This window comes from Schistocerca nitens, chromosome 7 (genome assembly GCF_023898315.1).
Source record: "Schistocerca nitens isolate TAMUIC-IGC-003100 chromosome 7, iqSchNite1.1, whole genome shotgun sequence".
Lineage (NCBI taxonomy): Eukaryota > Metazoa > Arthropoda > Insecta > Orthoptera > Acrididae > Schistocerca > Schistocerca nitens.
In genome coordinates, this window is record NC_064620.1 from 216,804,994 (window position 1) to 216,817,370 (window position 12,377).

The window sequence follows — 12,377 nt, forward strand, 5'->3', positions numbered from 1 at the left end:
CTCAGTTTTTGTTTTTTTTGTTTTTTTGTTTTTTTTTTAATATAAAATTATTAGTCTCATAGTTCCTGCCATGAGCCTTCTCCACCAGCTTATATTCAGAACATGTAATATTTGTGTTGATACTGAAGTTTAATGCTGAGTAATGACACCAATCTCTTATTTTGCCAAAATAAATAAGTAGTAGGCCTACGTCAGTATGGCTCAAAACTGATTCATTGCTCTGGATTTTTTGTGCAGTATTTTGGAAATACCACAATTTTGCTTAAAAATAATTTGAGCACCCTATTCATATGTAAGTATTAGTTCAAGGTGTCATTTTTCTTTAGTTTTAATGTATAAAATAGATAGCACACAATTCTTCAGTTTTTGGGATTGCCTATGTATCAACTTTCCAAATTATCTACCTGACTGAAGCACTGTATCTGATAAAAAACAGAATGTGGCTTTAAAGAGCCAGCTTTGAGTGTTTTTGACAGAGTGAAGCAAGTAAAATTATTGTTTTGGTGTATATTGTGACCTTGCCAAAACCTGTGGATTTGTGGTCCAAAAAGGCCTACAGTACATGATAAGCTAAAGTGTTGTTGCATTAATGCTTTGGTGGAATCTTACCTTTGTAAAAGAAAGCAGTGGGTCTGATTGACAGATTGTGTCACAGGCATGAATATAACTTCAGAATGGGGGAGCAGAACACATAGGGTGGCACAATGATCAAAACTGAGTTCATACATGTTCTTAATCTCCTTAAACGATTGCCCAATAACTTTAAAGGGTGATTCAAAAGCTGTTATATTTGCTGATCACACAAGCATATCAGCCAATGGCTCAAACTGAATCCTAGCACCTACAGCTCAGATGATGGTTGAGCAGATCTACAGGTGGTTCACAGCTAGAAGTTTGTCTTAATCTCACAAAGACCCACATTATGTGATTTCAATCAAGCAGTAATGGCCTTACAAGTAGAAGACAGTAATAGCCATACTCTACATGAAACAAAGTGTAAAATTCCTTGACATTGAGTTGGTTAGCAAATTAAGAAAGAGTCATCACACAGATAAACAAATTGAGGACCTCAGTTCCACATTATTGACCATTAGAAGCATCTATCATTATGTTGAGTAGTAACAATATTGTGTAAAATAACTAATCATACATCTTGCGGAAACCTTTTTTAAGAATATTTGAATTCTTGCATTCACTTCGCAACACATTTACATTTTAACTGTTTTTGTTGGTGACTGAAATTTGATCTACACAAGTGCAATAAAAAAACATCAAAACAGTTTTCATGTAGACATTACATTCTTGTCTAGGGTTTGTCTTGTACAAAAGGTATTCAACAAGTTTCCATCTAAAATAAACTAAGAAATTGGGAATTCCATACATTTCAAAACAATTCAAAACAAATCTCATTGGCCATTCATTCTAAAAAATTGTCGTAATATCTAGATTAAATGATTGGAAATTTCTGCTAGATAATGGCAAGTACAGTGTTTTTTGTAATGTTGTGCAGCATTACTCATGGGTTTCTAGTTCCTACTCTTCACTCAGTGTATCCCTTTCGATACAAACAATTGCAATGCAGTAATAAGTTCCACCAGAGTGTTGACAATGTACAGCTAATAACTTTAAGCATGGCTCATTATTATCAATAGGGGAAGGCCATACACTGTTTCTCTATAGCACAACAACATACATAGTTATATTTTTATCAAAGTCTTATACTAGCGATGGGACATTAGCAAATTAATAAAAGCTGTACTGAGGATGGATCTGTTGTTTGAAATCACGTAGGATAGTAAAATAAAACAGATTTATTTTAACTCTGATATAAATCTCATTTATTCTTCAGAAAAATACAATGTATGCAAGTGGTGGCCACATACAAATAATTCATTGAATAACTGTTCAGTGTCTATCAGCAGTGTAAAATTTTGAATTGCATTGTACATACACAGCATTTACACTTGGCAGCATGCACTAAATAATAAAGTACATCAGTGCAATAAACTCTCAAAAGCCAGATCTATCCCTCAACGTTCACTAGCATGAGTTTTATCATCCCCAGAGAATCTAAATTTTTAGTCATTAATGTTAATCCAACAAAATCAGTTCAAGTTCATCACAATATAAATCTGTTAAACCACAAATCTTTACTTGTTCACAATGGCACACAATAGCAACTGAAGTTGCTGAAGTGAGATCTCATCACTAACTTACCCAGACTGAAATCGGAGTCCCAAGATTCATAAGTTATCACACATGACCAAGCTTAATCTAAGTCCTCTACACAAAAGTAACATTCAAGGCATAAACACTGCCCTCACTTCAGTGATTCCAGACAAAACTACCTCACCAAAACTCCATGCACAAGATGACTGACAAAAGCCCACAAGCTTTGCCTTGCATGGTTACTCAAAGGTTCAGTCAGTTGACCTCTCCTTGATTCAGTGCAGATGCTTTCATCCTGACCACCATTCATAATTTTCACAATAATTTTGTAATACTTATCATAAAACATATAGAAATTTTTGTGGTTGTTTTGTAACCTCTTAGTAAACTCACTTATGTGTTACTTCAACAATTTTAAACAAGTCTCAGACGTACTGCCGCATCCAGCCCTCAAGTCAAAATGCTAACTTGAACTATTGCATAAATCACAAATATAATTAAATGTACATTGAAAGTTATTGGAATATTAAAGAAGGAAACTAATGCTGGTAAGATCATTTGTGCCTCTGTGGAGGATTCCATAGTTATGGCACTATTTACATAAACAAACTAAATTGTTTATGACATTTTTGTATATTTATTTAGTTGGAAAAGTAATCTGTTCATTATATTGCTGACATTATTCTATTTCATTTAGTGTATCATAAGTGTCACTTTTGTAATGGGTTCAGTTGTTACAATTTATTACAGACAATAATTGTTATAATATTAATATTTTTAATTATTAAAGCTTCAGGCACAGATTTATGTTCAATGAGCTCTTCCCATTATCATGGTCCCAAAGCTGCCATTGTCTTTTCTCTAGTATGTTCATAACGCATTTTACATATTTTCACTAAAATTATATTATTGATGAAATTCCAAGTCACTGTCCCATCCATCTTAGCTCATCCTGTGATCATGTCAACCGAACAGATTGCTCTTTCAGCCTGGGAAAACCCTGATGACCGCTGTCCCGCGTGGCTTGCTAGCCACCTTTACTAGCACTCACAGTCCATCTGACAGCTGGCTGCTCCAACAGACATTCACGCTGTCCCACAGCTAACCTGTTAGATTCAGTCTGTCCTTCAGCAGTCGAACCAGCTGCTTGTAACATTAGCTGACATTGCAGTTAACAGTTTATAATGTACTGTAAACTGGGCTCATTATTTACTGTCCTTCAGCAGTCGAACCAGCTGCTTGTAACATTAGCTGACATTGCAGTTAACAGTTTATAATGTACTGTAAACTGGGCTCATTATTTACATATTTAGGAAGCTAAATAAGTATTAATCTACAAATACCAGTTATTTAATGCAATTGAGGAAGTAACAGCTTTTTTGAATGTAGCAGCTATGTTTCAATTTTTGTTGATTATTTAGGTGGTATAAGCATGAAAAATATCAAGCAGTAATATAGTTAAGGTAGGTAAAGTTCTGCATTCTAGCCCTAAACGATCCAGTTGCAGCCAACCAGCCACTGTCTCATCCTCTACCATTCGTGTCACGGGATGGGACATGTAGAGGGACATGTGTACAGCACACCATTCTCCCAGTCTTTGTCAGGTTTATTGACCTTGGAAGCTCTACTGTTCATTCAAGTAACTCCTCAGTTGGCTTCACAAGGCTGACTGCACCCTGTTCCAGTCCTCCCACAAAGGAAAAATCCCTGGTAATACTAGGAATTGAACACAGATTCTCTGCATGACAGTCATCTACTTTGACCACTCAGCTACCGAGACTGACAGTAAGCAGTATAATGATAGATTATTGTTAATATGGTATACATATTAGATTTCAACAATTTCTTTGTCTTTTGTAATGTGTGGACTTGTCCACATCCCTGAAGGTTCTCCTTCTTGAAAGTAAGTAAGGAAGACAGTGTATAAATGGATGAATGTGTTGTGTGCAGGACCCGAGGGGTATTCATTGTGGAGACAGCGGAAACACCACCTTTCGCATTGGGAAACCAGCTGGCAACAACTACGACAACAGTGGTACCAGAGACAGCAGCTGACACTGACTACATAGCACAATCCTAGCACTGTGACACCATCCTGCATGTGAGGACTTAATCTGATAAGACATACTGTTCCACCAGCAGATATGCTATCTTGGTCTTCTTGTGACAGTGAGATGTGGCAAACTAACAGTAACAGAAGTAGCATCACTGTGACTGGTATGCTTACGCATCAACACAGCCAATAGAGGGAAAGCACTTTTCTCTTTTACCATGTTGTAAAGGTTTATTTCTTCTAATGTCTGATAATTTCCATCCTCACCTCTCAAATCCTTACTTCTCCTTTTTAGTTTTCTACTATCTGTGCTCCCCCTACACATAAAATGCAGCAAAAAAGGATTGTCAGGACTAACAATACACAATATCCAAATGAAACAACCTTATACTTATTATTTATAATTTGTAAATACGTGATCTTCTTTTTCATCCTCAGTGTTTGTCCCACAATGTACAGAAGTCTGCCTTTTTTGCTCTCTGGCTCCAGTTGGCATAATCTTGAGCTTGATCTTGGTGGAAACTCACTGGAGGATATCTAGCCAACATTGTGTTAGTATTCCCATAGGTCATTTACCATTGACTTTCAATGAAAACCAAAGATTTGCTATTCTTTCTTGATCTACTTGAAGAATGTCTCCATATCGCCATTGACATCTTCTCCCATCTTCTTAACAACAGGTGCATTCGGTACTGACTGTGAATTTCATCTTTGGTCACACAATCATGAAGTGTCAATACACAGTCACCAGTCATTTTTGATACATCTGTCATGTAATTCATTATGGTATTTAAAATGCATTTAAAGATGCAATATTTTATTCACCTGTAATTCCTTTATCTCTTTAGGTTATCAGTCATCTGTGTCCTGCCACAATCTCTTCTTCTGTGCCAGTCTCTTAATCTCAGCACCTGCACCGAACATCCTCAATTACACATTGTATATATTCCAGTCTCTGTCTTCCAGTAAACAATTTTTCCTCTATAGTGCCCTCTGGAATCATTCACATTATACTCTGGTATCTTAACACATTCCCTGTCATCCTGATCCTAGTGTTTGCCATACATTCCTCTCTTTATCACTTCTGTGGAGAATCTCCTCATTTCTTACCCTAACAGTCTACTCCATTTTCAGCATCCTTTCATAACATCATGTACCAAATGATTGGATTCTTTTCTTTCCCAATTTTATTACATCCAATAATTCATTTCCATGCTTTATAATACCTCTGAGTGACACTCTCAGAAATTTCTTTCTAAAATTAACATCTAGGTTTCATACTAGCAGACTTATTTAATGGATAATGCTCTTTTTTCTTGTTCTCATTTGCTACTTAAATCCTCATTGCATTATTCATCATGTTTCCTAGGAAGCCAAGTTTCTTTACTTTGTCTACAGTGAGACATGTTCCATGCTGATTTGCTCTTTATTACTCTCTCTCTCTCTCTCTCTCTCTCTCTCTTTTACTTACTCACTCACTCACTAAGAACCTGTATGCCTCAGTAGACACTTGCATTACCTCAATATAGTCTCCATTAAGCTGCACACGTTTGCATCACTGATATAGGTTCTCTGTAGGCCCTCCTAGGGGTATGTTGCACCCACCACAGGTCAGCTGCTAGCTGTTCCCGGGCATTTGTGAAATGGTGTCCATTCTGAGGTTTCTTTGTGGCCACATTCTGGCCATTTCTTTTTAATTGCGTGATGTGGCCTCCAAAGGGTCTCACTGTGCATGCCAAAAGAAATGGCCTGGAAAATGGGTGAAGTGAATGCTCTTTCAGCACAATAACATTCATCCCCATATGACTGGAACAATCACAGCTGCCGTTGTTGACATGGGGTTCTAGGTGCTGCCACACTCTCCATATTCTCCTGACTTGTCCATTATGATTACCAACTATTCAGTGCTACAAAGAAACTGCTGCACGGACATCATTTCACAGATGTTCAAAAGTGTGAGCGGCTGTCTGACGGTGGATGTGACAGACTCCAAAAACATGATTCGAAGATGTCCAACACGTAAAGGTTTTTAATAAGCATAAAAATAGTGTAAATCAGTGTAGAATGCCCCTCATACATGGACCCAAATTTAAATATAGTTTGTCAGTGATTCAACATCTGCTGCTCCATAATACTTTCACCTTTTTGGTTTATTCTTGATCCTTGTTCTTCTTACTTTAACTGTTCATTCCATTAAACAGGCCTTGTAATTCTTCATCACCTTAAATGTTGTCACAAAGTTTTATTATTGACATTCTTTCACCCTGAATTTTAATTCTACTTCTGAATCCTTATTTTATTTCCTTCATTGCTTTTTTATATATAGGTTATGCAGCTGTGCAGGAAGACTGTGTACCTGCCTTATGCCCTTTTTAATCTGAACGCTTCTCTCTTCGTCCCATATTCATATGCCATAACTGATTACAAAAACACCTAAGGATAATATGAAGCATGTTTTAGGATTCCACTGACAAAGTTATAAGTATGACAGCCTCCACACACAAGCTCATGAACCAATGGTTCATGAGTTATGTACCTACAGTGACTGTCAAGTTCTGAGAATGAATAATGAGAATTGTGCACATACTATGTTTCATTAAAGACATATTCAGATAAACTCACAACAGGTGTTTAAAATGTTTTCTCTGAAAATCATCACATAATTGTCACTTTTGCTGCAATCCTCTATCGAGGATAGCAGGATTCTGTTTCATGTCATCAAATGCATGGCTGATTTGTGAAATCAATCAGCTATGGTGACAATAGGAGTAATGTAAACTACTGTTTTGGCAGCTGCTAAAGAAATGAATCAAGATACAATAAATCAGGTGAAGATACTGACCAGGTAACAGATCCTGCTTGACTTTCCCATCGTTACAGTTAGTTGGTCTCACACATCAGCAATGGAAAGAGAGATAGCTGTGCAAAGAAAGTGGTATTGTGACCAGCTGTTTTGTAATTGTGGTGTGCAGAATCTTGTAGTACGGTTCTCCAGTTAAATAGGGCTAAAAGAAGAACACTACCAAAAATCATTATGAAAATCTTTGTTAGTGATAACAAACAGTAATTTACACATAGGATCTCATTCTCCAACTTACAACCATTCTATTAAAATAGCTGACCACTACAAATTATGCCTCTTCTGTGAATAATAGTATTGCTGGAAAGCCAACACCATTACCATTATTTTGATGAAAAAACAAATGCAGAAATGTCACACCAGATTTGTAGTTGGATCATCCTAATGTGACACAATATAGGTTATACTCTTGAGGACCCTCTAAATAGTTATATGATCTATGTCCATAATGTTTTACAAAGTGATGAAGTGGCTGAGAGGTTGGACCCACATTTAGGAGTACATGGTTCAAGTCCAGAATGAGATTTTCACTCTGCAGCAGAGTGTGCACTGATATGAAACTTCCTGGCAGATTAAAACTGTGTGCCAGACCGAGACTTGAACTCAGGACCTTTGCCTTTCGCGGGCAAGTGCTCTACCATCGCAGGAGAGCTTCTGTGGAGTTTGGAAAGTAGGAGATGAGGTACTGGCGGAAGTAAAGCTGTGAGGATGGGGCGTGAGTCGTGCTTGGGTAGATCAGATGGTAGAGCACATGCCCACAGAAGGCAAAGGTCCTGAGTTTGAGCCTCGGTCTGGCATACAGTTTTAATTTGTCAGGAAGTTTCATGGTTCAAGTCACCATTCAGTCAGCCAGATTAAATTGTTTAAGGCAAATGTTGTGATGGTACCTTTGAGAAATACACTGTTGATTTCCTCTCCTTTCAATGTCCTGTGTAAGCTTTTGCTCCAACTCTGATAATATGAAGATGGCCAAGATGTTAAATTCTAATCTTCCTTTATCAGTGCACCAATTGCTTGTGCTACAGCATGCATACCAGTTGGAACTGCATTGCTAAAGCTATCTATCAAAATCTAGTGTTATCACAGCATCTTTTCCACTGCCAAGACGCCTAGCATGAAGACTATCAGTTTTGCAAAGGTGTTGAAAAGTATAACAGTTGCACTGCATTCAAGAAGCCAGTCCATGTACTTGCAACAAGAATATCTTCAATTATCTCCTATCTCATCATGATGCATTCCCATTCCAGTGAGATAACAGTTCATAATCTGAGTGAATACACAACCCCACAACCAAACAACTGGTAAGGCACAGTTGAGGTTTAGAAGCAGAACAACTCACTACAAGCTGGCTGTGATTGGTTTTGTGCCATTATCAAGGCACTAAACTCATGCTCATAACTTATAGGAAAGAGGGTATGCTTGTTAATAAAAAAATTGTACACTTGTTGATAAAAAAATTGTACATGTTGCTCTATAGTTTAATAATAACATACTGAAACTTTCATTACAAACTCCTACAATTTGTATTTAGCCTTAAATAGAAAGAATTTTACAAAAGAATGCATGATGGAAAATTTCATAAAACAAGATTATCTCACTTATTTAAATCTTTCTTGTCTGCTATGTATAGAACTGCTGGTACCAAAATTAAATTTACACCAACCAATACTTCATTGATAAGGGTTAATGGAATTATACAGAGTTCACACCTGTAATGAAAAACAAATTAATATTCATAAATGCAAGAGTGATGTTATTGTTTCTTGTAGCTATCTCAATTTCATATACATAAACAGGAGGTTATATTAGCAGCAGAAATTTCAACCAGTGTATAACTTATAAAGCATAGCTATGTACCACTGCACATGGTCATTGATAATGTATAAATGATACCTAGCTTAAATTATGGTCACATATATTTAAAAGGCTATGTTGTACAATATTGTAACACTAATAAATGAAATTTGTGTTTCCAAATGTATCCTGTTCAATAAACTGAATAAGTGAGTTAGTTACCAGTATTTATTAAAAAGTAAAAAATAATTTACTTACATACTCACAATAAGAAAAATAGCTACTGAGGTCATAATAACCCCAGTCTTTAATATATATCACATGTTCATTACACAATAATCCTATTCCCAGAATGTTCCTAGATATGACTGACTGCAAGAGGAACACCTCCAACCATATCATTTTAATTTTCCTAGTAGAATCTTATGATCTACACAACCTTAGAAAGATCACAGAAAATGACAGCTGAGTAATTTCTGTTGTTTAGAATTACCATGACTTACTTCATGGTATCATATATTTCTTCCTCAGTAAAGGAGCTTTAAATGAAGCGAAACTGAGCTGCTGCTAAAATATTATTGTCAGATAGGTGGTTCAATATTCTGTTGTAAGCCACATTCTCAGTCATTTTTAGAACTCTCCAGTTGGTAGATGGGTCAATAATTGGGGGCTATTGTTTAACTCTATTTTTTTAATGAGTGTTACTATGAAATTATTTGTTATTCAAGAAATTCAACTTGTCACATTGACTGGTTACGTGACCTAGTGATTACGTGATTAGACAGAACTGGTCTTTGGTGCTAGAGTATGCAATGCCTGTCTAAGTATGTCTAATGAATATGCTTTTGATTATCCTTTATTGTCCTTGTACTTTCAAGTTCCGTTAGCAAGAATTCATTGAATTTAGTAACAAATGATTTGAATTTAGTACTATCTAGTTGACTGCTACTGCCGTCAGTGAGCTGAATATCATTTTACTGGCTAAGTTCATCCACTTTGTGCCTAAATATGCTTCAAACAGCCTTTCATTTGCTTTAGAAATTTTGATTTTTTTGTGCATAGTACATGGTTTTTTGCCTTCTTTATGAAACAGTAAAGAATCTTGCATTAGAGCTTGTAGCGCCCTTTATTTCTTAATTTCAGCTAGTCCTCTTCATTAACAAAGCTCTCTCTTCCTGGCAGCTGGCACAAGACAATTTGATTCCAGATTTTGGTAATCCTTTCTCTTAACTATTGCAGCAGTTGTTCTTGGTCTACTTTAAAAGAAAACTGGATTTGTGGAATGTAGGAACATTTTTCAGAAAGAAATGTCTTAATTACTATGTGACCTTTGTAAACTTCCTACCATTGTTCTGTCTGTCAATTCTCTCCAAATAGTATAACTGCATAAACATTTATGATTCAGTAAAATTGTATGTTTCTTTTCTCAATTAAACCCAATTGGTGGAGGGTGCTGTATCACTGCTGTTTGATAATCATGGCCAGATAACCATTTGTTATCTGTTTCATAAAATACAACTGAATTTAGGAATAAATTAAAAAATGCTGTTGCACTATGTCCTTTGCTTGTTTACAATTTACTGTAGAGATCAGTCAGTAATTCTAAGTGCCCTTCATCAGAACTATCTGAGATGCAGTCAGTACTGAAATCTCCACAAACTCTTATTTTTCAATTATTTGTACTCTTTAGTGTCATGTCTAACAGTGTGATGAAGTACAAAATATTTGTTATTGGGGACTTGTACACAACCAGAACTGCTATCTTGGAAGTTTTGAAGTCTATTATACTGAAATACATGACTCAAACAGCTGTTCACTGCAGTATTCACTGGGATCTGTGGCCTGGGACTTAACTCTACCTTTTGTGTACAGGACTTAAGCCATTCTCTCCTTTTTCATATGATGTCCCTAATAATGTCACACTAACTTCTACACATTTAAGTGCATATTTTTCAATATCTGTGACTTCTAAATGATGTTCTGTTATGTGTAGGACATCTATAGAAACACCTCCAGATTTTTCAGTTCCTGTATTGATCAATCCCCTTTTTTCATAAATAGCAAGCTCATGCTATCTAAATTGCTGTTTTTTGTTTCTCTCCTGATCGTTGTAACTTGACCTATACTTATTTGGCAGCAATGTCTTTCAGAACAAATACCCTAAAATAGCCAGAGTGAACATATTGGAAGTCAAAGGGATCCACATCTTCTTTTGCATACAGTGCTAACCATTGTGAAGTGCATGACAGAGGATACTCCTCATTGTACCACATATTATGGTTTCTTCTCATTCCATTTGCATATGACACATGGGGAGAATGACTGCTTAGATGCCTCTGTGCATCTGTTATAAGAGTAATCTAATCTCCACAGACCCTATGATAACAATATGAGGGCATATTATATTTCTAGATTATTCACTTATATTGATAATTGAATCTTTGCAAGCAGGCTTTCCAAGATAGCTGGTGTCTATCCTCACATGTTTACCAGTTCATGTTTTTCAGCATTTCTGTGCCTCTCTCCTGTAGAGCAAGCAGACATGTCATGATTATGCTCCCTTCTTTGTATACGTTCAATATTCCCTGTTAGACCTATTTGGTATGGGTCCCACACACTTCATCACTTTGTAGGCTGGTTCCATATTCCCAGTACCTTACCAATGAACCAGTGTCTGCCTGTTAATTTACCTATGATTGAACCTATGTGATCATTCCGTTTCTTACCCCCATGAATTGTTACACCCACATATTCCCATTAGCTGACTGATTTCAATAGTGATCCATGATTTTACATATTTTGAAGTGCTCAGTTTAACATCTCCGAATATTTAAAGCAAGTTGCCAGTTTTTGTACCATTTTAAAACCTTATCATGATCTGACTGAATATCTGTGCAGGTTCTTTCAGATAGTACGTTATTATAGATAACTGCATCACCTCTGAAATATATGAGGTCAGAATTACTGCTGTACAACAAGACTGATGATAATCAAGCAGCAACATCAAAATTTATCTGGTGAGGAGCAGCCAATAAATGTGTGGGAATATACTCATAATTGGAGGAAAATGGTGCATGTAGTTTCTCCTTGCCAGGAGCCATGGTATTCTCTTACACTCTTTGGTACATAGAACACATTTGGTCTCAGATACCAATAGTCTGCCTGGTGAGCTACATCTAAGAACAGTGTTCCAACAAAAAGGCCAATCTCATAGGCAGAAATGCCATGCATTCCATTCTAAGCAAGTTCAGAACAGGGATGTAACTGAAGATCATAGCCACACATTGCAAATGGCGGCATATCTTCAAGAATAGAAAGAATCTTCAAGAGACATGACATCAAGTGTGTTTTTTGGCCACCAGCAAAACAGAGGAATTTGTTGCTTTCAGTCAAAGATGGGTCTGGACTTAGGAAATGTGGCATAGATAAGATCCACACCAATGTGCAAATCTTATATAGGGCAAACATGTCAAACCATGTGAGAACATTGCCATCAGCAGT

The 12,377-nt window shown here is 36.5% G+C and overlaps 1 protein-coding gene across 1 annotated transcript in view; it reads left to right on the top strand.

The window, feature by feature from the left end:
- The window catches only part of LOC126194871 (pancreatic triacylglycerol lipase-like), a 247,020-nt gene extending 238,031 nt beyond the window's left edge, over positions 1-8,989 (top strand). The window contains exon 8 of the mRNA XM_049933215.1: positions 4,120-8,989. Coding sequence (XP_049789172.1) covers positions 4,120-4,249 — 130 coding nt within the window. The 3' untranslated portion in view covers positions 4,250-8,989. The remainder of the gene's footprint in view (positions 1-4,119) is intronic.
- The last annotated feature ends 3,388 nt before the right edge of the window (positions 8,990-12,377 follow it).